General features: G+C 42.6%; 1 protein-coding gene across 1 annotated transcript in view; it reads right to left on the bottom strand.

The window, feature by feature from the left end:
• Nucleotides 1-11,950: 11,950 nt before the first annotated feature.
• Nucleotides 11,951-27,117, bottom strand: part of SH3RF3 (SH3 domain containing ring finger 3) — a 258,330-nt gene continuing 243,163 nt past the window's right edge. The window contains exons 9-10 of the mRNA XM_044429559.1: nt 22,938-23,275; nt 11,951-15,757 (exon numbers count right to left, since the gene is read on the bottom strand). Of these exons, the coding sequence (XP_044285494.1) occupies nt 15,589-15,757; nt 22,938-23,275 (507 nt within the window). The 3' untranslated portion in view covers nt 11,951-15,588. The remainder of the gene's footprint in view (nt 15,758-22,937; nt 23,276-27,117) is intronic.

Raw genomic sequence — 27,117 nt, 5'->3', positions numbered from 1 at the left:
TAAGTGCAAGGCAGTGTGGCGGCTCATGCTCTTTCCCTTTGCAAAATGCACCTCAGGATCATTGCTCAGCCACCGCTTGACACAAATAAAGAAATGTCTGAATTTGGAGCACTGCAACAGCTATGGTTAAGACAGCTGATAAGAACTGAGGTATTTATTGATATTTGGGGCTTTGAGCATTTGGAATACCTCTCTTTACACTGCAGGGTTCTGAGTAGTCATGGCATTAATTTGAAAGATATTTTGGCTAATACAGAACAATACGAAAAATAAAAAAGGAGAATTCATGCTCCATTCAATTAGAGGTGGATTTGAACGGCAATAAAGAGGATTGGCCATAAAGCTCCATCTTTTATGATGACTGAGGATGTGAAAATGGAAAAGCTCATCTGGATGAGGCCATAATGAAACTAATGCTACAGCCTGTATCCTTAATTGAAACGGATGGCTCCCTGGGTTCCTGGGAGGCGCATGGCAGACTTTTATTGCTCCCCCATATCTTAGCTATTACCATGGAAAGTGCAGAGGGTTTTATTGATATGGGGGACCATTCTGCCTTATTTCTCTCAAAATGCTTTTTAGGGAGTTGACGACTATAATGCCCTGGACCTTGACTTACAAACATACAATTGCCTGCCATCATGATCCAAGTCGCTAAGAAAGTAAAATGTATTTTCACTAATGGTGCATTTTAACAGGTGAAAAGCTCTTTGGGAAATAAACTGAGAAGGCGTAATTTTCTAAAAGCAGCTGTCTGATGGATTCATATAGCAATGGAGAAGATGGTAAAATATAGGAGGATTTTGCATATTAATTATACCATATATAAGGTTTTGCTTTTGAAAGCCCAATAAGGCTAATGAAATGGTAAATCACTTTGTTTTCGTGTCCTCGTGGCATTTTGCAGTCATTAAGCTGTTAGGGAGGGGTGATTTTTGCTGAGCTGTGGGCTTGCTATACCACTGACCGGCTAAGACCGCAACACACACACTCACCCCGCCTCACTGGGTCCAGTCAATGTGGACATTTCTCTCCAAGTCAGGTCACCATGAGAAACTCTGCAGAGCCAACTTGATTCCTACCTTGTTCTGCTATTTCTTGCCTGAACCATTAGCACACTGCAGGTCAATGGTTATATAGGACATCCCTTCTTCTGCAGAGTAAAATACCAGGACTGACTTTCATATACTCATTGGTGTGCCCAGCTTTGGTCACATCTGGAATTCTGAGAAAGTCTTTGGTGCTTGCTCAAAGTGATTGCCGTGAGGATGCGGCTCGCCCATTCCTAAAATGGCTGCCATGACAGGCCGGGCCAGCCACAAAAGGTAAAGTGGTGAGCTTAAAAGAACCATAATACATCCACGATCTTGAGCTCAAAGTCACAGAACTACTCCTTTGACCCCAAAGAAAGACAATTGGCAGCATTTCACTTGGGAATAACCCAGTCTTCTGGTTTCCAGAAATAGTACTTTTAAAAAATCTGAAGAAATAAAAAAAAAAGCAGAAGCCTAGCAAGTGCTGAGAGAAGCAAGCTCTGAATGAGTATAGCTCCTGGGAACATGAGTGAGTTTTATTGCTCTCCTATTCTGCTTGGGGACCTGGTTGGTCACCATGTGAAGAGATGCACTTTGGTTTGATCCAGCACAACTCTTCTGATATCTCCCACATGTGTCTCCTTGGACTGGTGAGGAACTGCCCTCATGCCCCTTCCTGCAAGCTGACCCAAGAGCCTGGACTGGATTCATGGATCCCTTTCTTTAAAAACTGAGCTGAGGGTGAGAGGTGGTCCTGCTCTGGCCTCTCCAAACAGCTGAGGAGCTTTTTAAATGACCCTCCCAGCTGTTTTATCAAGGGTATCCTCCACCCGGTATCCTCCAGATGTTTTGGGCTACAACTCCTGTAACCACTGATCATGCTGGTTGAGGCTGATGGAAATCAAAGTCCAAAACATCTGGAGAGCATCTTGGAAGCCACAGAGAAAGCATCCTCCCCTTCCTCTGTGACTTACAATAACTGTGAAGGTGGGCAGGGAGAGGGGGAAGTCCCGATCCACCCAGTGCTGTGCTACCTTGAGGGCAAACACCGTGCTGACTGTCTCTAGCCCCACTTCCTTGTGCCCTCACCTGGTGGGGAACAGGAGCATTGCTGGGCATCTGTTTCCTGCTGGCTCGGCTCCTCCACTTCCACACCCACCACACCTGGCAGGCCCTGATGTTGCAAAGAGGAAGAGGAGTGAAGGGAGCTAAAGCTGCATCTGGAAAGGCAAAAGCAGCTGATGGAAAGGGGAGTGGACAGGCTCCTGTCTCCCCAGGTGGAGGTGCTCTCGGAGGCAGCTGATTGGAGCACTCGTGCAGCATCACCCACCATGGGGCGAACCACTGGGTGGGGGGAGGGAGGTGCTTCCCCCAATCTCTCCTGGAAAAGGCACAAGGGAAAAGTCACCCCCCCTTCTGCCAGTCAGTGTGATCATGAGGTACTTGTGCTACCTGATGGTGGGAAAGGAGGCATTTGTTCCTGTGCCTCTGGCCCCCTTTCCTCCTTTCCCTGGCTTGCTTGGGGTGGTTTGTAAGCCTCCATGGAATGGGGACTAAGCCACTGCCGCCAATGGAAGCAGCAGCAGTTTCAGATGACCCTCCCAGACACCCCCAGAGGTTTGGCATGCTGTGTGAACCCATTCATTAAGTTCTCATCGTAGCCTATTTACAGGTGGATGGCGGTAGCAGTCAAAGATTCTTGGGCCCGAAATTCCCATTCCTGTAATAATGAGAAGGGATGCCAATACGGAGTTATGTTAATAACCAGTCATGTTTTGATTTAACCATAAAGTGCAACATTTTGACAGGCTTATTTTGCCTAGAAATATTCCAGATTATCTGTATGCAAGCACATATTGGAGTGGCATCTTTGTTTGCAGGGTTATTTTTAAACTTTCCAGCCTCTGTTTTGAATTAAAAAACCCTATAATTCTCTAGAGCTTTTTCCCATGAAGGCAATGTTTTTTGTTTTTTTAATCTGTCAGATTGATGGCCAAGAATATGGATTTGGAATAGTTGTAAACAGTCCTTCCCAACTTTATTTTGGCAGTATGTGTGTCTCTCTCCATGTCCTTACCATTTCATTATACTCTTTCTTAACCAGGAGGAGAAGAAGAAGAGAAAAGGAAAATCCCACTATGTGGAAATGTTCACATTCATTATCTATAATCTATGGACCGCAGAAAGGTGAAAAGAAGAATGACCTTGTTTCCTGGGGGATTTCCTACAGGTCCTTTCATGGCGAAGTGAGAGCCTGAACAGAGTCGACTGTCAGATGGTATTGTCGGCCTGGATTTACATTTGGTAAGAAGGGGAGGCAACATTTGATACAAAGCAACCCATCCCTGCCCCACTTCCAGAGAGAGAGAGGGCCTCTCTTGGAACCAGGCCTGGCTTCCTGTCCCTCCTGATATTTATTCTGGTTTAAGTTTTTTTTAAAAAAATTGGTCTGGGTATCTGTTTTTCTGCATAGTAAAGTGCTGCACTTCAAGTGTAAACCTTACTTAGGTTCAAAAGAGTGTTTGGCAATCCAGACTCCATCTCTACCGTGGGTTCTTAGGCAAATGCCTTGTCTTTTAGTCTTACAATTTTGGCTTCTGAGAAATTAGCGCTCTGTGGGCGGCCATCCCCACCTCGGCAGCCAAGTGATAGCTGGGCAATGGTGCCCCATGGCAGCCATTTTGCGAAGCCACCCATGATTCAAACTCCCACGTGTGTCGACTGATTCAAAAAGGTCAGGGACTCCTACCCCAGCACCAGCACCAATCAAATAATTCACAGCAGTTATATCAGTACTTGCTGGGCAAAATGAGCAGTTTAGTAGAAATGTGGTATACAAGTAGAGCTATAAGTAATTATTTCTCCCCAGCGGAGAAAGTAGAGCATGTGTTTCTGTGTTGTGTGCCAGAGATTGTTGTGGAAAGGATTGCTAGAAACTTGAGCCTGAATCTTATTCTCTCTTTTCACAATTACAGGAAGCTGTCAGTATCCTTCTTGAGAGCCCATCCATGGCAGTTTGGGGATTTTAGGATGTGGAAGAAGCAGGAATAATTTTTGCTCCATTTTATTTTATTTTTCAGCTATGACTTCAGGGGCTTCAAAGAGCATGGGAAATGTACAAAAACCTTCATATAATTTAGGAAGGTTTCCGTGTGTTATCTGTATGATGAGGACAAATGAAGGTTTCCACATTGCTATCTGTATGATGAGGACAAATATTGCTTTATTCTAGATATCCAAGTTATCTATGACTGCTCTGGAAACAGGAAAGAGAACTTTGGATTTCACACATGCTGCTAATTTGATGATGGCTGGGCAAATAAGCACCTGCTAATCTGAGAAGTGGAACATGTCAGGGACAGCAAAGATTGCCCCCCCCCCCCCCAAACCTCTGCCTATAGTAAAAGCAAATGATGGAGCAGGCATTGGAAACAACAGGATTGCATCAATGGCTGCCCTGTAATTTTCCACACTTACCTTCTAAACAGGAAATGTGTTGGAATATGGCAAAAATCCTGTAATTCAGCAGGTTGGGCTTGTTTGCTTTTTTAATGATTGTAATTGGAAAGAAAAACAGGATAGCTTTGTCTTGTCTATTTGAAATAATCCAGCAACCCTTGCCCGTAGTTGAACCGTTGCACACACTGATGATTTTTATGAACTGGAAGCAAATTCCACTCCTCACATTATCAAATAACCTCATCAGAAGTTAAAACACCCTCCTCCAAACCCCACCTAAATTTGCATTTAGATTGTTTGGTGCCAACATTCTCAATAAGATACTTTTCAGCTCTGTCAAACAAAACCTGATTGTCATTTAGCACAGTGGCAGTCAATTTACATTTCCATTAACGCAGATTCCAGACAATTATCAGAGGAAATAAAAAGGAAAAAGAATCTAATAAAACCAGCCTTCCCTCTGCAGTTCTTGTGGAGCCCAGAGGTTGAACCATGAGAAGAGCAGGAACCAGGACTGTTGGAATATGAATGGATTGTGGCAAGACTGAAGAGAAAAGTACAGGTGGGAGATGATGCAAGTGCAGGGAAAAATCTTAAGAAGCCATTCCTTGGGAGGACAGCAGAGAGAAGCAGGAAGAGAGTCCAATGCTAAATCTAGGTCAAGAGCTGAGAGCACATGCCCAAGGGAAACACAGCCAGAAGGGGGCTACGGCGATGGACGTAGTTTTAGAAGTATCATGGGGAACTGAGCGCATATTTTCCTGTCCTGAAAGCAAATACCTTGGAATGTACCAAATATATTTTGAAATCACCTTCATTACAGTTGGGATTAATTTCTCTTCACTTAAAGTGGGGCACAATGTGAACAGATTGTGATGAAAAGCCTTTTCAGGAAAGGCCCTCCATTTCGGAAATTGCCTCCCTATAAAGGCTTACCTGGCATCTACATTACTACCTTTCTGTGGCTAGGTAAAGACCTTCAGGACTGTTGCTGTTTTTGTGAGGATAGAATGGAGTGGAAGAGGACTGCAGAAGCCAACCTGGGTTCCTTGTAAGAGGAAAAAAGGTGAGATATAAATGCAACAGCAACAACAACAATACATGCTATTTATCAACCTAGAGCAGCATTTCCTCTTTTCTGTCTTGTTTTCTCTCACCTGCTACCTGATTCCTCTAACAGGAGATGTTGGGATTGAAGCTGGGACCTTCCAGGAGCCAGTGAGGTGCAGTAGTTACAGTACTGGGCTGGAATTCAGGAGATCTAAGTTCTAGTTCCCCTTTGCTATAAAGCTTATTGGGGTGACTCTGGGGGGGGGGCAGCCATGACCTTAACCTACATCACAGGGTTGTTGGGAAAGCAAAGAAAGAGAAGAAAGATTATGTAAGCTGCCTCAGGTTCCTAGCAAAAGAAAAAAGTAGAATATAAGTCATCATCTTTATCACCATTCTCACCAAAGCAAGCATTTTGCCACTGAACTATTATTCTTTGCGAGTTATCTCTCCTATCACCACTATACAAGGATTACTGGGGTATGGGAAAAATGTCTGGAATAGTGACACTTTTCATGTGGCAATAAACTCATTGCTTTTTGATGAAAGTCCACCTACAAGATGGTGGCATCAAAAATTGGTGTCAAGCACACTGATATGCATAGAATTGTCATCAAATTTTAGAACCAGATAGCACCCTAAAGATACTGCGACAGGCCCAAGTGATTGTGTGCAGTTCTACATACAGGTGTTATTTATTTATTCATTCAATATTCATTTATATTTCACCTTTAATGTCAAATATTTTAGATCTTTATCCTGCTTGTTATATAACCTAAGAGACAAATCAATGGTGAGGAACCTCTTTCAATCTGAGGGCCTCATTGCATTATGGAGAAGCTCATCTGGGAAGTACAAAGGGTGAAACAAATGGGGTGAGGCCAAACATGGTATGTATTTATTTTTCCCACCTTTTTTTTTTTCCTTTCAAGGAACTCAAGGTAGCTTACATAAATTGCCTCCTCCTCCCAATCTTATCCTCACAACAACCTGTGAGGATGGTTGAGCTTTCACATTAAAGGTGACACACAAATAAATAAAAATATGTTGTGAAATAATAAATAATAAAAACTATTACGTGTAATGTCTGCTCCACTAAAGTATCCTCTACCCCATCCCCATCTTGTTCCCATTGATTAAAGAAGAGAGCAGAGCAGTCCTGTTACTTGCATTTCTGTTTGAAAATGGTTGTATCGCAAACAGGAAATAGGACCGTTACCAAGTATATTGAAGAATCTGCTTTAGCAACAACAAAAGCATGCAAGAAAGTGTGAGAACTGCTGATAGCGAGACACCAATAATCTTTTACTGCATGGAGCAGACAAACATACAGCCAGGATTTCCCAGCTGTAGAGTTCAAAAGCAATAATAATTCTTGTCCTGGCCGCCACATGCAGTTGGACTAGATGTCTGACAGGGAAGCTCTATTCATATCCAGTCCACACTTTCCTGTAAATCAGTCTTCAACTTTACTGAAAAGGCAGCTTGAAAAGCAAGCAACTCATAAAACACGGAGGATGAAATACTGAACTGCAGAAAAAGGAAGAATGACAATTGACTCAGGTGAGATAAAGAAATGGCATGGAAAAGGTGAAAAGACAAGGTCCAGGTTTGCAGAAGCACTGGGACCCAAACAAGTCACCATGGGTTCTTTAAGCCATGGGGTGTATGACTGTGTGTGTGTGTGTTGTGGGGGGATGCCATTGTTTAATCACTCACCCAAGCACAACTGTTGTGCTTCTGGTTTCTTTGAAGATTGTTCCCTTTCCTGTTCCCGTCTGAGTTCGGATGACAATTACCCATGTCCACATGGATGATTAGGCAAATGGTGGTCATATTGATCAAATAGCAGTGATTGTGTGCATCAGGCAGGCCTTCCAGCTTGTGGCTCAGAACCATGGCAGAGAAACAGGCCGGAGGAAGTTTTTGCTTGAGGAAGAACTAGTGCAAACAAGATTAGAAGCCCTTCCTAGGATCAAGTAAGCAGTGCATGATAGCAGGTAGAAAAGCCTGACTCTGATCTGGCAGAACAATACAGAGAAAACTAAAGCCGTTCTAGATGCGCAAAGTAGTCTACAGGCAATATGGCGAATAGGCCAACGGCCTGTTGGGGCAGAACAATTCTGGAGCGCTATGTGGAGGAAAATGCTACAATTACCATAGCGTGCTCTCTCTCTCTCACACACACACCTGCACTGGCACCCTCTCAGGGTCCATGCATCCATTCTGAAGTGTTGCAACTTTGCATGAGCTCAGCATGACTTGCAATGTTAATTTTCATTTCCCCACAATGGCTACCATGATTCTGGAGTAGAGTTGGGAAAACATAAAAACGGATGAGAGGAAGCAAGCCGTAAGTGCAGGGCTTATGAACCTTGCTCACTCAGTACAGGTGGCCATGTTGTTGCAGACACACCTGCCAGGACTTTAAGGTGTTCTCTGGTCCTAATCTGGTCAGATCCGAAGGTTTCCTGGCCTTCCTCATCTTTATGTTCCATGTTTGCAGAACCCCTTTACTACCATTTAGTCCATTCCCTGCAAAAGCCCATTTTCAGCACTCTGTCATTAAAAACAAATAGAGGACTATTCTGTTTACGAAGAAGCTGTAAAGGAATCTGTAAATACCCTGAAAATAAATTTTGGGATAGATGAAGTACTAACATGTGAGGTTTCTCCAAACTGTGTCATACGCTGGCTCTCCTGGTAGAACAGATCATATATTTAGCTTGGCGCTGTCTAACCTAGCATTAGGTTGGCCAGTGCTGAAATGTTGTGAAGGAACTGCTGGGGCCAGGAAATGCTCTTGGAACCATAAAATACCTTCACTGCTGGATCTCTTTGAGAGGAGAGTATAGAAATAGAGACGACATAGATTCAAACAAAATAAATTGGTATGCTGTCACAAATAAAAGCCAAGTCCCTTGCTGGAATCAAAACTCCCTGAGCTACACATGCCCATTCTTGGCAGTCTGGCTACTTCCTGTGTACGCTTTTGCCTCTTTTGTAGCTGTGTGTTCTAATTTCCCCATGCAACATGTAACATGCCCCGGATATTTGCTAGAATTCTCCTATGAAACGGCATGCAGCTTCTAGATGATCCCATGAAACGGTCACTGTTCCTTCACAGAGGTTGCTCCAACAAATTAGATGGATTATAGTTCCTCATGTCTGATCCTTGTGAACGTTTTTGACCCTGCTAGCTCACACAATTCAGCACAAATATGGAGATTCATAAACCAGCTGATTGAATAGTTTCTGTCACTATACCACAAGAACAATTTGGATAGTGTCTCTGGAGTTCAAGAACACTACCTTTACCTGCAAAAGGTCCCCGTTTCAATCCCTGGCATCTCCATTTAAAAGAGTCAGGTGGCAGGAGGGTGGAAAGATCACTGCCTGAAGCCCTCAATAGCCACTGCCAGTCAGAAAAAAAGAGTACTGGTTCAGATGGACAAACAAAAGATGGCCCCCTTCCTAGGCATTGCTGCCAAAATGCTGAATATCTCTGCTAAACCCTGTTGTCTCAAAACCACAAGCCCAATTTTTTTCAAGTCTGTTGAATTCTCCAGTGGGATTTTAGAAGACTTTGCTTTCCCATTCCTACCACTGCATCTTCACTGCATCATTTTCATGGCTCAGGGAGGTTCCCAGGAGCATTTTATGGTTACCTGGAACCTTCATGCTACTGCACATAAGCAGATAGGAGGTGAGGCTTGTTCAGATCACAATTTATTCAAATTAATGGCAATAGTGCTATGAGGATCAAGCATTATGGAATACCACTCTTTATGAGAAAATCGTCTACAAATTAGAATATCTGAATCAGTTTGTTTTTCACAAGATACCTTCTGACTAACTAAATTGGGTCACATACCTCTGATCCTTTTTCCCCTTGTCATGGATGACACACTGCAACTGTTCTGACATAAGCCCCAGAGGTCAGTGGGAATTACTTTTAAGTAATTGGATTACAGCATTAAGAACTGATGAACTATGGACTGAATTTGCTCTTTGCACTGGGATTGTAAACCAGGTTTGATATTGGTTTGCGATCTTGGTTTGGAAGAGAAATGCAAACCATAGTTAATTGGTTCAGATGAAATGATGAGCAATAATTCCCTGTGAACCAGAAAGCAGACCACATGGGATCCAGAGTGTCTGGTACTAATAAAGGTTTCACATGATGTGTACACGGACAATGCTGGGTTTTGGACTGCCCCTTTTCTGTTGGTATTGCTCTCCAACCAAGTTAAAAAAAAATGCTCCTTCACTCAGGTTACACTAATGGCTATTTTATTTAAAGGATGAGAAAACACAGTCACTGTAGTTCATTTGTACTCATAATAACCATTGACATTTTCTAAATCATATATTGACATCCATGTGTAACAAAACATTTTTCTGAACTGTGCAAAGTACAAAGGGTTTGTTCAGTTAGCAGAAATGTTTTCCAGTACAATAAATCTGGCATTTTACAAAACAAGGCTGCCAGGACAATTTGTTTGCAATTTTCTCTCATAGAAAATGCACACGCACACGTGTGCACACTCTTTCCCCTCCCCATGCTTTCTGTCCTTTAAATGCAGTTTCTCTGTGGATGACCGTAGGTGTCAAGTCTTTTCCATGCCATCTGAGATGACACAGAGGTCACTGTCTGAAGTTCTTGGCTTATCATTGCATCGTACATTTGTGCTATTTATGCAGGACCAACAGACCACAGGAAACTGTTCCACGCTACCATGACGAATGAGAACTAAGAGCTAGCAATACATGTTTTCAGAGCATAAAACAGTAACAAACAAAACAGAACAAATCAAATCCCAACCATCTTTATCCTCCAATGAAGTGTAACTGATGGGTTTGCCGCTGCTACTGCTGCTGCTCTCTCTCTCTCTCTGTTATCCTTGTGGCCAAAACCCTTTAAAAATGACTCCCAGACAGATATTTGTAAATTATCAGCTCATGTACTTTATGTTTTGTACTAGTGCAGATCCGGCATTGATACCTGCATGCAGACATATGCAGCTTTCACCAATGAAAGCTGGCTATGTTCCTGCAAAGGAGTGTGTACTGCTGTTGTGTGAATACACCTTTGAATGGCTGGATGAATACACTATGCAAGTACTAAGGTTCTTTGCTGTTATATATTCCAAGCACAGCAAAGAAACCAGGTGAAGATAAGAGGTGGCCTCCGGTTTATCAAATAACGAGCTAAGCTAGCTGCACGCAAGAGCTTGTGTGTATCTGGTAGGTTTTGTGCCTTTTTTCCTTTAAATAGCAACCAAACCTTCCAATCTCATATTATTAATTGCTCCTGACCCTCCTTTCAGATTTATCCTGGAAACAAAAGTCTGAAGTCCCCTAGGCACATGGAACTAGTTGCATAGTTCTTTGGATTCTGGCCTCTGTCACTAACACCTCTTATATAAGATAGACACTTTGTGTAAACTTTAGGAGATCAGTGGCCATTGCATCTACAACAAGTAGTCACCACTTTTGGTCCACTGCAGAGAGCTGTCCTTATTAAGCATATAACTAAGTACATATACTGAGCTGGAGTTGTTTGGGCTTTAGTTTAAACCACCACCACCACCAACAAAGAGTTATGTTTCAAAAAAGCAATTTCTTTATTTATCCAAGGAATGTTTCCATGCTGAAGCTGCATAGAAGTACCAACTCTGATTTGGTCCAATTAGATGCAAGCAAGATGCTTTGCAAGAATCCCAAAGCAAAACGGAGCACAGACTGCTGCTTCCTGCCTATCTCCTTCCCTTCGTCTCTTCTGGGATAGAGGGGCTGGGGAAGGAAAGGACTCCATCAGGTCAAGTTCCCACCTGGTAGGAGGCCTGACCCCCATGTTCTCTTTGCTTCTGCCAGGAGAAAAATATGGCACTTTTACAATGCAAGGCATAGATTGGGCATGACCCAATTAAAATTAAGGAATAAACTACATATCACATGCAAGCATATGCAAAAATACTCCTGTGCATTAAAATAAAAGCCAGTCTAGGATGGTGGGGTTCAGAATTAGAATAAGGAGGTGAGAGAGTTTTATTCCTTTCACTGCCTGCTGCAAAGTTTCTTTGGATTGCAGTCCAAAGCAGCTCCCTCCCCACTTGGATGCACGATGCATTGCTGAAATCCTGTAGAGAGCAGGGAGTCACTGGGGACAAACCAGCAGGCAGGCAAAGGGTTAAATGACCCCCCCCCCAAACCCCTCCCCTCTGAGCTACTTTTTGAATAGCTTGGTTTTGTTTTTTGGATGCCTCATGGCATCCAATATTATGCTAGTCTTTCCCTGTGGGATAAACTTAGTTGCCTGGTGAAGCTAAGAAATAGGGCACAGGTAGCCGTATTATGGTAAAGGGCTGTCCTAGTATTACATAAATAGATGGTAAAAACTCAGAAAGGCTGCCCAAGAAGGAGGTTGGATATTACCTGGACTTGGCTGGGGATGAATTTGGCTTGGGTAAAGGGTCAGAGAGTTTGTCCAGAGGTAAAAATAAAAAATAAAAAAGTCCTCACTGGCTTGTAACAGCACCAGTGTCTCTCGAGTCCCAAAGAATTGTCAGCAATCTTTTGAAATCCCCAAACTAGATATTAACAATCGCTTATGTACAAAACAAATCACTTATTTAATACTTTGTCTGGTCTCTAGTGCTGGTGCCCATCCCATATCTAAGCCTCTTTCACCAGCTACTGGGTGGTTTTAAACTATTCTAACATTGCTGTTGGTAGTGGAAAAGTCTCAGCTTGTGGAACTCTGAATTATAGTAGCAAAATTTCTTAGGCCCAGAAAGATAAGCATTTCTTTTAAACCAGAAGTCCAACTGGTGGAATTGCCCTGTGAAGGACCAGCTTCCACACAGGTGGTGGAAGCAGAAGGGACAGGAAATTCCTCTTACATCCATAAGGTTTAATGTGCAGTTTCCCTCTCGGTGATAAAAGTTTGATGGGAAAGCAAAACTTGTAGTTTAACACCTTCCAGTGAAAACAATAAGATGCAAAAGTGCTTTGTTTTGGCTGAGGTCATGCCTATTTTAGAAGTAGGAATATTGCTCTGTGCCTGAAATGTGCTGCCCAAAGTCATGCTTTGGGCCAAGATCACGAGAAGGCTGGTTCTAATACCGTAGAAAACCCCTTGCAGGATCAGTACCTAGATCAACGCGACACTAGGAAAACGGGAAAGGCTGCTGAGAAATTTCCCAGTCTTGTGCTGGGGTGCTAATCTGTTAATTCCAAGCAAGTAGGCCTTGGAGTACCTGTATGATGACTGAGAATAAGCGCATGCACATAACTGGGCCCTTCCCCTTTTGGAAAGACAGGGCAAACAGCCAGCTTCCTACCTAAAGCTCTAGAGCAATGCCCAATACACAGGACTGCACAGTAACCACGCAGAAGACATGAATGACAGCTGGAACATGGTTGAACTCACATTTACTTTTGCACACGTCATCTTTTTGACCTTTGCATCACAGAGACTCTTAGGATAAAATATGTATTGCATTCTTGCTTCAGTTACTTTATTTCTGCAGAACAGCCAAGATTATCTGCATATTTTCATTAGGGAAAAGTTTTGCTTCCGACTGTCTGCCTCCTAGCATCTTGCCAACGGTTCAGCCCTAAATATTTGCACACGAGTATCTGCCCTTAGAGCTAGTACAAGGATTGGGTCATTGGCTGTGTAACCTTAAAATAAGTAGAGCCAAAATCAATTATTTTAAATTTGGAAGGAGCTTGTATGTCTGGGACCTGTCTGTTTCATACAGTAAGGACATACATGTAGGACAAGTCATACATTGTAACATAATGGGAATATTTTAGATGATGGGCACTCCCTGAACGAGGATGAGCACACGGATGGCTAAAAATATTCTTCCACCTCCTAAAGAAATGTTAACAGCTGTCACGGCGGACTTATTACAGGTTAATTTTCTTGTTTCCTATTTATTGCACCTTTAAATTCCTAGTAGCTGGAAGCTTCTATTGCCCAAAATAGTTATTTTGTAGCTTGACCCAGGTTAGAAAACTGAACACAGAAAACATTTCTACAATAACAAATCGCAGAGCCATCCTCCCTCTGATGTTACGACAGACACACAGAGAAAAAAAATCCAGAGCTCTGTGCTTGCAGAAACCTGCAGTGTTCTTTTTATTGCCATGTAGAAGTCAATTAAAATGAATCCTCCTGGAAAATCTCCCAAATCTCCAGTAATTAGCAGTGTCTAGACAGAGTACTGTGCTTTGAAGAGGGTTCTGACACAACTTATTTGGGTATGAGGGACAGGCTAACTTATTTAGCAGTGTCCTGTAATTTTTTCCCCACATGGTGGCATGTAGCAAGCAGTAAAAGGCTTTGATCTTCAGGGATCTGGCATTGGCTAGAATAAATGATATAAAATATACATAATAATATCTTTTAATACAACAGTCCATAAAGGAGTATGTAAGTATTCGAGTTTGCCAACAGAAGGTCATTCAGTAAAGGAAAACGGGTTAAATTCAAAGATGCCCTTCCGCACACAGATGGTGCCTTCTGCTTATGGCAGAGAAGGTTCCCATCTCATGCTGTGGCCCTGCTTTAGGAAAGAGAAATAAAATCCGCCGATGTTCTCATCCAAGTGCTGCTGCAGCACGGACCTACCGCGCCAGTTACAGCGTTACGTGATTTCTCACCCTGCGCTTCTGAACCCTGTGCTTGTTCAGGTGATGAGCACCGCATGCTTCTTTGGCTCTAACTCAAACGTTTTACCCATTTGCTATCTCTTCATTGTGGATTGGCATAACCCACCGCCATCGCTGACCAAATCCAGAGATTCTCTTCCACAAACAGAGCAATCTTTTTGTGCGCAATTAGCTCGGACAAGGTGCATCTAGAACACACTTTCCTCTGGGGAAGCCTGTTCGTGCAGCTAACTGCGCACCAAACTTGTGCAAGGGTTGCACATCTGTGTGGACTGAGAATTACACATGCGGTCTGTTTTCTTCCACTTGTGGCACTTTCTATATCCTAGAGCAAACTGTGCTTTAGTGTCTTTAAGTTCCGGGCAATGGTTGGCATTCTAAACCACACATTTCAGAACTGGGGCGTTGGGTTTTGATAGAAAGTGTTTGCAAAGTCGGGATTTTCTTACCTATATGCAATATATAACATTCCTTGTATCAGAAAAAGTACAGTGTATTTTTAAAAAGCCCTCCTATCTGAAATGTTGATATAGTAAAGCAACTATCAAAATTAAAATGCTGCAAGAAAAGGGGCAAAGAAGTATCCTTCAGTGAACTAAGGTCTCATATCATTGTTGAGGGTGGGTCCAGCATGGACGGATATACAAAAGAAACCTTTGATGCCTTGGAGGCCCGCTAAAATAACTTTGGAGATGTGATAACAATAGAGAAAGCCAGAGTGCAGTGCCTTTTTGCTTGTCATGAGCTGATGATGACTTGGCTGGTATTCTTAAGCAGCTTATTGTGAGGTATGTCTAGAAAGGAGCTATCGTACTGTTTTGGGCCCCTAAATCTGCCTAGCTGGACAATATGTGAATATCACTGGGTTTATACTCTGTATACTTCTTTAGTCTCAACTGCAGAAACACACTGTTCTATTGTTCAAGAGTCACGTCGCTTGTCTCCTAAAACTCAGTCCCTCTTGCATAGGCCAGTAATAAGAACACTGCAGCTCAGACAAATAAATTACAGCAATATAACAAGTTTCTTATTTTTTAAAACATATTTTCTCTATCATTTACACGAAGTATAGCGGCTGGACTTTAGCTTAAATACATCCCGGATGTGCGTCCTCTCGGTCGTTGATTCCAAGTGGAAGGCACTACCCCAACGTACTGCTGCGTGTGCGGTGCACCGGTCCGAAAGCACAGCAAAAAGCCTCATCTCCGAGGCGGATCCTCAAAGAGCCTGGGGAGTCTTTGGAAATAATAATTACAGTTCTTATTATGGCAGTAGATATTATGAAAATTTCCCTTTGCTGTTGCTTTTTTGTGCTATGGAATTTCCTGTGAAAGGTCTCTAAAGTCCAGAATGCAAACCTTCAGAAGCTCTCCACAAAACTTCCTGGAAAGAGACCGGACCTACCGTTCCGCTGCAATGTCCCTTTGTACCAACCGTCCTCTCTTTTCTTGTGGACAAATACAATGTCACCTTCTTTCAGTTCAATCTCGGCCTCACTTTGCGGGGGATATGGGACCACAACACGATACCTGGAAAGAAAGAAGAGAATACCTTACTGCAGATGGTTGCATCTCGGAGGTGATGAGAGCACCACACAGCAGCCATGATGACTGCGGAGTGACAACACAGTGGTGCAGAACCTCCTCCGGCATACCTACTTCATGCGATTATGCTGGTGTGTGTGTGTGCATATAGTGTGAAAGCTGGGGTGGTGGTGAATGCATTGCATCAGGGCCCTGGGAGATCTGCTTGGTCAGGAAACCTTGGACCAGGTCACAGACTCTCAGCCTAACCTACCTCACAGGCTTGTTGTTGTGAGAATAAAATGAGGAGGGAGACTGTGCAAGTTTTAGAACTCCTGCTCTTGGATTCCTTGCAAGAAGACGAAAAGGCAGGGCATAAAGATAATGTAATATCTGTTTATGTTGCATTATGTTTAAATGCAACTCTTTTTTGCTACGACTTTTTCTTTCCTGTGAATTTTGTTAGTCTAAAGGCTAATGAAATTCAGAAAATGACCCTGGGAACCTGTGCATGAAAAATGAGGTGGTCTGACTTTTGAGAATTGCTCAGGGAGTTGATGCACTCGGGGGAATGAGATACAGAGGTCTAGGGTACTTACCAGTTACAGCTTCACCATCTGTTGAAGCTGACACAAAAAGCATAGTAAAAACCATTTGGTGAGTTGGCATTTCTAATGCTGGAAGGTGGTTCTGTGTCTTTGATAATGAAATGCTATTTTTCCTATTTGAATTTTCAGAAGAGAATATATTTATTTGTATCCTGTCCTTGGTGTTGTGCTATATGCCATTGCCTGTTATGCATTTTTTAAATTTCTATTGTTTGTTCTGTTGCAGGCATTCCCTGAAGAAAGAGAATTGTTCTCCAAAATGTTGGGCCAGCACACAATAAAGCAAGCCCTTTTGTGATTGTTATTTCTTTTGCTTTTTGGACTCGAGTGCCTCTCTATTAGTGTTATGTTAAATATTTTGTGCAACCTCTATTAGGTTATAATGTAACTGAGTAGACCAGTGGCCTAGATTTATTACTGTATATGAAAAGTTAAACATGTGCCGTTACCTTGGTTACAGTGGCTTATGAAGAGAGGCTTCAGGCTGTTTAAAATGTCCAGGGTGGGGGAGAAGTTACTTTTGCTTCAGAAGGTCAGGTAGGTCAATATAGATGCTTGACCATTAGAAGTTCCATAAAGAGCACAATTGGCCAGGATATTTGCAGAACTTCAGGGAGAAGCCTGTTATAGACTAGCCTGGTTCACATCACATGACAACTGACAAGAGATGGCCAAGGTGGTTTGTCTCAGGCTGGATTGCCATGATGTCTGAACCCAGCGCATGAGGCCTCCTAATGTGATCTGCTAAGAATGCACAAGCCACCCTGAGAACCCAGGGCTAGCTGGGGTGATCAGGATGGTTTATTTTCAAAGTGGCAAACTGTGATGTGTGAACCCGGCATGATGGCTCGTGCACGGTGTATTGGAAAGGGCTACCTGGGCAGAGCAGAGAAAAATCTTACCACTTGTCACATTGCTAACCATAGCCTCTCTCTTCTGTCTGGAAAGTCAGTCAGTTACGTCTAGTCAGTTTAGTGTTCAACTTGCCTTCTTAGACAATAGCACCTTTCCCCTCATCGCTGAAGGACTGTGCATATCCAACAATATCCACCCCTCCTTTAGAGAGAATAGCTCAAATTCACATTTCAGTTGCAAATATTTACGAAGACATACCGCATAACTCTGATAACTATGCAAAAGTGCAATAGTTACTGTGCCTTAGTAAAGTTTTGCAATTCTCCCTGAAAAAAGGGAATCTATGGAATAAATTCTACTCCATTAATGAGCATTTGCAGAAACGACTGGGAGAAAAACCACAGCAAACTGCTGAGTGCCTGGTGGCATATTTTCAGGGCAGCTTATCATGACAAGCAAACTGGCTCACTGCAGGGACAGCGAGAGTGGCTGCCAGCGAGCTGGGAACAGAACAGGAAACTGGCGGTGGGCTGCTTGGAGCTGGGAAAGAAAGAAAAAGGCAGGCTGCGGAAACTGTTCTAGAGGGAGGCCTGGAATCCGGAATTGGTGACTTATGGAAAGCAGGAGGCCAGGCTGTGAAATTCTGTTGCTACTTCAGGTAGGTTGCAAAGATGAGCACCAGGGGATTCAGTCAGAGACTGGACCAGATTCCTGATACAATATCATAATTCTAGAAGCTGGAGGAACATGAGGAGCTGAAGGCAGAGGGAGGGAGCAAGGGGTTAGTTGAGGTAGAGTTTATGGAACTTGGATCTGGTATGTGTAACAGGGAAATATAGAAAGTATTAGTAGGGAGGACTTATTGGTATGATAACAAGGATATTTAAGTACATTTAAGCAGTCCCATCCTATAATTTGAGAAACACACTATCTTCTTGTGTTTATAAATACCTTAACTATTCTCTTTGTTTTGTTCATCTTTTCTCTCTTGGTGGTGTCATTCCTGTGCTCCTCTACAGTTACCTCTCTAGTGAAGCATTTGAAATACAAAGGATTGTGGCACAGAGTTCCACAGATCCAGTCAGAAAGCAGTGGAAAACCTGCATGGGCTTGCAAGATTTGGTGGCCTCAGCACTGGGATGCCCTAGGGAAGGGATGTTTCTCTATAATAGATACAGCTATTTAACTGAGTGAATATGGCCAGAGCTGTATTTTCACAAGGCCCTCATTTTGTCATCTTTGTATTCACTGCTCTTTGAGGAAGCACAGAATGGCTTGCAGTGGCCCCTTCCCTAGGCAAGGGTTGGGACCAAGTCCATTTATTTCCAATAATACAGCTCCATAAGGTGCTTGCTCGGTCAAAGGATGGGTCACTACAACAGGGTGGAGAATAATGTCACTTATCAACATGCTAAACTTTGTAGAAGTGAGCCAAGCTCTGAGCATCCTGAGGAAAACCTGTTCAACTTGACATAGCACAGTTATATAGAACGTGCTTGCAATCCACCCAGAACCAATTGGTCCTCTTTTCCCGCCACCAGTAAATCTGCTTATCACATCTCCCATGCACGCAAAGGCAAGTTACGGGGGCTGCAGTGTGACCTGCAGGCCGACTATGAAGAAACAGTCCATCAAACCTGCACTGGCTGCTATACTTACCTGAGGAAGTGTTACCCATTTCACCCATTATGCAAATGAATGTTCACATTATTTTAGACATGTTGCTTCGGTGCTGACTAATTACATTCTAAGACGAGTGCAATTTTAGCTAAAATGACACCAGGTTTCAAAACTTGCAACTGTGAATGGATATGCATAACCAAACGTACAAACTAGGGTATATTTATTGGGCCACATCATCTTGGCAAAAGCATAACCAAGCTTTCACCGTACTCAGAGCTCTTCATATTTATGTGTGATGTAGTGGCAAAAACACTCCATGTTGGCTCAGGTTCTCAGCATGCTCTATGAAACAGATGGAGAATCGCACTTCATAACAAACTTTCCCAAAAGGAACTGTGTTTATTTCCCAAAAGGAGCTGTGCTTATTACAACAAGTGAAACCTTAAAGGGATGCGTGCGTGCGTGCATCTGCATATACGCGCATACAGGCACAAATGGGCTTGCTGTTCTCCAAAGCTTTTCGTTGCATCTGCCCGTGTATGTTTGCAAACTATAACAAAATAAGCCGTTAGGCCTTCAGTCTCTATGCTTCAGCTCCAGTGATCAGCCAGACCAGACAAAAGCAGCATTCAGGGGCAGGCAGCGCAAATAGCCTTTACGCATAGCGGGACTTCCTAGGCAACTTCTGGCAGCTCTTGCAGTGGTGAAATTGGCTTATCTCAGTTGTCCTGAATACAACGGTTGTGTGTTCAGGAAAGTAGCACTGGAAGGAAGCAGGTGTTAAGGAAGGAAATGAAATGCTGCCTACAATGCGCTATCGGGAAGGAAATGTAAGCTCTCAAAGCTGATGGGCTCCATACATATAATCTGGTATAGAATACAGAAAGCCCAGTGGATTCTGAACTAGAATGGAAATCAGTTCTTTATGTAATGCTTAAACAGTTTATAGTTCATCAAAATATGCAGCAGGCGACAACAAGCGAAGACTTTGAGACTTGGAGAAGCACACAAATGCACACCCTTCCCTAAATGCTTTTCCTTCTTAAAATGCATTATAATTTAGACTTGCCAATTTAGGACAGTTTGAGTGACTCCAGTTCAGATTTTATGCCAGGGCATTTACAAGACAAGTCCAAACCAGACACAAGACCTCCAGCCTTCCTTTCCTGAGTGCCCAGAATCCAAGTCTTCAGGAGGGGAAGTCCTGAAATATGCTTTTCAAGCCCCAGTGCAAGTTGGCGGAGCTTCTTTCTTCGACTACATTTTTGTGCAGGGGTTACAAAAAACAGTGCAGGGGGACAGTAGGCGAGGATGCGGATGAGGACAAGTCAAGCTCTCCCCTTAGTCCCGAGCATTTACCCCTGCCGGGCAACACTCTCTAATGCAAGTGAATAAAGAGGACAGCAATTTCCGTTTGCATTGAGATGGGGAAGCCACAGAGAGGGCCAAACAGGGGCTAGGAGGGGAGCTCAAGCCCCACTGAGCCATCTCCCAGTTTGTCGAGTTTTTCCTCCTACCTCGATAGCAACGGCACCTTATCATGCAAAACCAGCCGCTGGCTGTGGCCCCTCGCCCGCTCTGCCCCAGAGGATGTCCTCTTATTCCAACTGGAACTAGCATTTCATTCATTTCTTTGAGGTTGGGAAAAATGTCTCCTGAGATGAACACTTAGATCTACTTGATTCCCGCCCCCCCCCCCGCCCCTAGTTTTCAAGGAAGGATTCGGGTCAACTCCAAGTCAAGTTCTGAGGATTGCTTTTCAAAGCTCAGGAGTCCCTCTTTTGGACCAAGCCCCTGTGGCTGGTGGGAGCCGCCCCATGACCTTAAATGCATGTTTTTCTCATTCACATGTAAATTGTGTAAAAAGGACACACTAGCCAGCATAGCCCATTCTTCAGAAGCATCTTTCTCAGCTGGGCCGACTCCCGGTACTGCAATCCAGCCATGCTTGGTGGAACGGGTGGGTGGCCATGCACACCTCAGTCCTGCCAATTGTGCCCCCATTCCTTGTTTTACATTTGGATGGGAAAGGCCTGCGCTTAAAAACACAGTTGTGTTGCCACCGCATGTAGTTTGGGACTTAGTCATCCTAGTAAAATGTGACATCTTTAAGGAACATTTGGGACACATGGTGTGGACTGGACACAGGCTGAAGGTTTTTACATATGTAGTTTGCAGAGGCGGAAGTCCCCTGTTCCACCAGATGTGAAATGCAGCATCACGTGTGCATTTTGTGCATGTGCTTAAATAGTACTTCTGGAGGACTTCACTTCTAAGCAATTTGGTGATTTAATTATCACAAATGGATGTGGAATGAACGTTCAGACAAGGGTTTAATGCAGCTGCTCAGATGATTCCAGGGCTAGGCATTATTCTTCTTAGTATGCAGAGGTAATTAATATTCCCCATTTATAGGCATAAAGAACCATATGATCTGTTAGGGAATGCAGATAAACCAGTGATATCTAAGTTAATTCATAAATCAATTAGAAAACCATGCCTGCTGAGTATAATTAAAGTTATTTCAATTAAGGTTATTTCCCTGACTTAAGACCATGGAGATCAAACGGCCTAGAAATCAGAAGCAAATGTTAAACTGCTGCACAGCACAATTAGCACTAGTTGTAATATTTTAGGGATCTATCTGCATAAATCCATTTGCACTTCATTGTTATAATATCACGCAGTGAGCAAGTGGAAGGGTGCTCAAGCTATGTGCATGTTCTGCCCCGTAACTTTACAGTTCTGCCTTTGCTTAATTTCCATTTTCATCATCAGGCTTGGTTAAAAAGAATGAAAATTCACTAATAGATAGGTTTTCTGGGGTTTGTTATTTATTTATTTAATTTCTATACTGTGCAACAGCTGAAGCTCTCTGAGCAGTTCACAAATGTAGGCCTCTCTGCTTTTAAGTCTGGGAATGTTCCCATTGACTTGTCTTGGGAATAGTCAAACAGAACAGCCTTACAAAGAAATCTGCAAAAATGTTTGTGCTAGACCTCCTGCCCAAACATTTTTTGGGTTGGTTGTCATCTAAAAGTGAGGCAATGTTTAGAAATCTTGTGTGCTTGGAGGTAATTGCTGATTGGAAACGTAAATGTCTGCCGTAGGACTTTTTGCAGGTTATGTGACGGACAAAATATACATGAGGTTAAATACAGTTTTTGCATTTAATGTGCATGTTCTTTAAAATACAAATAGTGTGTGTGTGTGTGTGTGTGTGTGTGTGTGTGTGTGTGTGTAAATAGAGGAAAGTTGAAATAAATTGTAATAATTAACGGGACCACAATCAGATGGCCCTTTTCTCCTCTGTCGATGAACTACGTGATGCTATTTGAAGTGGGATAAAAGCACCCCACTAGAATGCAGGAAGGACTGATACCATTCTGGCACCTGACCACCACACACCACACCACACGCCATGCCACACCACAGCACACTGAATGGGCACATTTCAGTGTAACTGTAACCCAACAATTGACCTAACATTTGCCATAGTGCCTGAGGTGCCAAGTCGACCAAGAACAGGAGATATTTTACCAGGATAGGAGATAATCTTGTCTTCCAAGGCTAGGAAACATTCAAGCACAACTGTGCTGGCAGTTTGGTGCTTTTCTTCCTTTATAGATATAAGCCCTGGTAACTCCTGCTTAGAAATCATCTAATACTGATAGTAGGCTGTTAAATTTGTGTTGTGTACTGTAGCTAGTGGAAGTGACTGTGGCTGTAGATTTTGCTGAAAGCTGGTGGAAAGAATGACGAGGGGTTTTGGCACCAGGTAGACTATTTCCAACATCCAACGTAATATTTGTTGTGATGTGACTCACACACAGAGAGTGGGAGAGATAGAGCAAGAAGGAGCAAGAGAGGTTCTAGTAGGCAAAATGCTACTACTATTCTATTGCATTTGGTTAAGCTTACTAAGTAGACATATCTAGGATTGCACTGTTAGTGAACCGGTCTTCCAAGCAGCATGATTCTTGCAATGAAATGAACATTAAAAATAAATAAATCTGTGTCTGCTGGCATTGCTAGCATGCAACGTAAATGAGCGAGGAAGGGGAAATGTCTTGCAGGGTGTTTGTGTTGGGCTGACATACCTTTCTCGAGACAACGGCTTAGGTTCTGGATGGATGGTCGCCATTGAAGGTGGCAGCTGCCTTATGGGAGAAGGAATTGGAAAATTCAAATCCAAGGAGCCTGTCTTTCTGTGCAGAGGTTCCATCTCCATTGCTCCTTGCATTTCACTTTCTATTGGGCACGAGCCAGCTCTTCCATGGCTCGAGAGGGAGGATAGTTCGGGTCCCATGGCACCCTGCAGTATGCCCTCCATCACTGCCAGGGGGTCATGTGTTGGCGACATCGACGGAGGAGAGCGGGATTTCTTTTTTGTTGATGCTCCTGCAAGGAGTTTCAATAGTCCACTTTTCTTCTCCTTCTGTGTAAAGATCAAGGAAAACATTCAATGTGAGACCTTTCGAATCCATGATTTCAAATGAATGCCACCTATATTGTACACCCATCATCATCATCATAGTTGCAGATTTCTATTAATATAGATGTATAAATTTTGCTAAGGCAGTGTGGGAAGAAACAAGAAAGTGAGCAGCATTTGCAAACCACCTTTGCTAAAAGAACAGCATCGTTATGTGTTGCAGAGGTGATGCTGTAAGGACTCATCTAGAGGGAAAAATGCAACTCTAAACAGCTGGAATTTGAAAAGGCAATATTATTTGAAGCTACCCATGGGAAAACCAGAGCACTATTTGATAATTCCATCCTGACAAATGAATGTTTAAGGTTTTGCTGCAGCAAGAAACTGAAATGCCGTTCCAAGATTGCTATCACTTTTGGATGATCTGCTTATATTTCAGCATCGGAGGCCTTTGTGCCATCGGTACAAAACAACAACAAGCTTTTGCAAGAGCCAATGCTGTCTCACCAGGTCTAAACTGCAGCTAGGCTGAAGCCTTATATAAATATTTATTACACGTTGGCTCCAAGGTGCTCAGGTTATCCTCCCCTCATCCATTTAATCTTCACATCAACTCTATTATAGGTCCAAGGTCATCCTAATTTGAGCCCAGGTTTCTCTAATCCTATTCTAACACCTCACCACTATGCCACAGTACATGAGCTCATTTGCATGCAGGGTTGGCAAATGTTGGGTTAATTAACCTACTGTTTGCTATAGTGCATGTCAGGCATTTACCACAGCCTTTTTGAATATTCATTCTCTGATCAGGCCAATTGGGATTGCTACATAATGTTCAAACTTAAACACTGTACATCTATCATAGGATAAACAACCCACAGTTAGCCAAATGACTACATTAAGTATAGGCTAACTGTGGGTTACTTAATCCACAATTAAACTGTATTCCAGGTTCATATATCATTCTAAACCACCCAGTGGTGCATTGTTCACCAGCAGTCTATCAGGCTCCCTGCATCCTGTTGTGATTTCAACCTCAGCCTTTCCGCCCATTCCCTGCATAGTTCCCTTTGTGGCAAAATCAGCGTTCTGTGATCACTTGTTCCCTTACTCGACAGCAGCCTTTTTACTGCTGTCCACTGTATGTTGGGGTGCATTTTGCTTTTGCTGGCTACTGACCAAAAGTTGCCCAGTTCCTCCTCTACCCCATGCCAATTATTATTATTATTATTATTATTATTATTATTATTATTATTACATTTCTATGCCACCCCTTGCCGAAGCCTCGGGGCGGCTTACAACACAGTAAAATACAATACAAAAATAACAATATAAAATTAAAATTAATAATATAAAATAAATAATACACACACACACACACACACACACACACACACGATATAAAAGAAGTTAGAAAAGAAAAGAAAAGAAAAGAAAAGAAAAGAAAAGAAGTCGCCCTGGCCAGATAAATAAGTAAATATTGTTAACAATTAAAATGACGTTTAAATAAAAAGGTCTTCACCTGGCGCCGAAAAACAAATAACGACGGTGCCAGGCGGCATCAGCCTGTGCTTGTTTTTCTAATAGCAACTTTAAGCTTTGATGTGCCCTCTTATTTCATAACACATAACCTTCTTTCTTCATCTGCCTGGGCAACTGGTTTTGATCATCCCCCTGCCCCATAATATGACCGGAGAAGTGGCTCTCACTCACCCACTTCCCCTGTCCAGCTCCCTAGCTGCTGGACCGCTTGTTTTCTTAGCAGTCTTTCCCCGCATCAGCTAAGCCACCTTTGCAAAATCTTCCTTCCTGTGGACTGTGGAACCTTTCCAGACGAGGCCAGCCCAGGTTTCCTCCATCAACTTGTACCTCGCCTCTACTTTCACCTCTATCATACTGGTGGAGTCATTAGAAGAGCTTCCTTTTCACCAGTCCTTCCCGCAGAACCGGATGTGGTCTTAGCTATCTCAAGATCTGCTGGCCTTGGCATTTCAGTTAAGGATTCTGACCCCACTTCTTCTTCCAGTTCCGATTTAGAGTCTCATGCTAACAATCTTAGAAGGCTGTATTTGGGAGAAGCAGACCCAGGGTGTTGCTCTGTGGTCTCGTGAGAGTTCAGGAGCACCTAGGCAGAAGCTACAAGTGCTCCAACTGTTGCAAGGCCATGGGACATTTTTAAAGTAAAAAAAAAAAAAGAAAGACGATTCTTCAGCTACCTCCCACACTTAAAAGGGACATGCAATATCCTTTAAAATGTAGCAGCTAGCTGAGTGATCTTTTACTTTTCTTTTCTGTAAAAAGTACCCTGTGCACTTGCAGAAGCACAAGTCTATTCACAAAGAGGCATCTCCAGGCCAATTCTCTTGAACTCTCATAACAGGAGAAAAAAATTGAGGCAGATAAAACAAAGCCTCTTTCAGAGAGAAAGAGAAATTCCTGGAAATATGGAGCAGAGTTCTCTAGTCTAGACAATGTTTTACATTTATACGAGTTTTATGTTTTGTTTTAATGTTTTTATTAAAACATTACTGGGTTATAGAACATGTAGGAGGAATAACCTCATGCCAGACATATTAGAAAGAAAGAAGAACATATGGTTGAATGTTATCATTACATGATAATATTAGAGGATTGAATAAGCAAAGTCTAGTCCTCCACAAACTTATCTAACTGGCATCCGTCCCTAACCCTTCTATATGTTATCAATTTTGTCATTCTGGTTATTTGCCAGATCCTTTCCAAATGGCTTTAAACTTAGGAGGAATATTTGTCCTTTTCCCATTTGCTGCCAAACTATTCTAGCAGTTCAATAGAAAGATGTACAGTTAATTCAAGTCCACATATTTCAACCTCTTTTCAGATCACAAAAAGCAAGGGTAACAGAACCAGTAATAATTCATACTCAGTGTTATCTTGAAGAATTTGAATTATTGCTTTCTACTAGATTTGTACTGTGAAGAATTGTCATCAAATGTGGCTAGTATCTGTTAAGTAAGTGCAACATCTCCAACAGCCAGCTGAGTTGTCATCACACACACATATTAAAAGGCGTTAAATACCACTGATGTAATGTGTTGCACATATTTTTTCAACCATGTTACTCTTTAGAGGATCTTAACTCTGATTCATACATTTTTTGAAACTGACATCTTCAGATCACTCTTCTGCTTTCTTTGCCATTGCTAAATTTCATTCTTTCTTATTTCGTCCTTTGGAATAAATGGCACAGATAAGACAAGTGGACAGTCAAGTGCACTGTTCAACAATATTAAGATTTCTGAATCATTAATTTATTAAAATCCTGTACCATATTCATTTAAAAACATTGTTAGCCACTCCAACCTGGCTTATACATAATGATAATCCATGTTAACCATAGTTAACTCATGGTTTGTTGCATGATCAGGGATTTGTTTGGAAGATGATCAAAATAACCATAGTTTGTTTTTCTAAACTGCTTGGTTGTTTAACTTTTCCTTCCACTGTTCTCTCCATGTCTCCCAAATACCTTTGCAATGTTGTAGCACCGGCGTGTAGGGCAGCTGGCTTTTTTACTGCTTTTGCCAGCCATCCCTGTGGCCTGGGGAAGCAGCTGATGAACAGTTAAAGTTCTGAAATGACATGTAACGACAGCCCATAGTTCTTCCCAGCTCTATGAATGGAAGAAGTGGAATCTGGATCCAATCAAGCCAAAGCTTTCCTTAGAAGCAAAAATGACAAACTGAGACAGTCCTATTTTGGGCATAATGTGAAAAAGCAAGACTCACAGGAGAAGATAATTGTGCGAAGAAAGTTGAGGGCTGAAAAAGAAAAGGATGGCCAAATAAGAGACGGCTCAACTGCAT

This window comes from Varanus komodoensis, unplaced genomic scaffold (genome assembly GCF_004798865.1).
Source record: "Varanus komodoensis strain SLA01 unplaced genomic scaffold, ASM479886v1 scaffold2, whole genome shotgun sequence".
NCBI classification, from domain to species: domain Eukaryota; kingdom Metazoa; phylum Chordata; class Lepidosauria; order Squamata; family Varanidae; genus Varanus; species Varanus komodoensis.
Note: the sequence above shows the minus strand (reverse complement) of the source record. Positions and strands in the feature narration are given on the sequence as shown.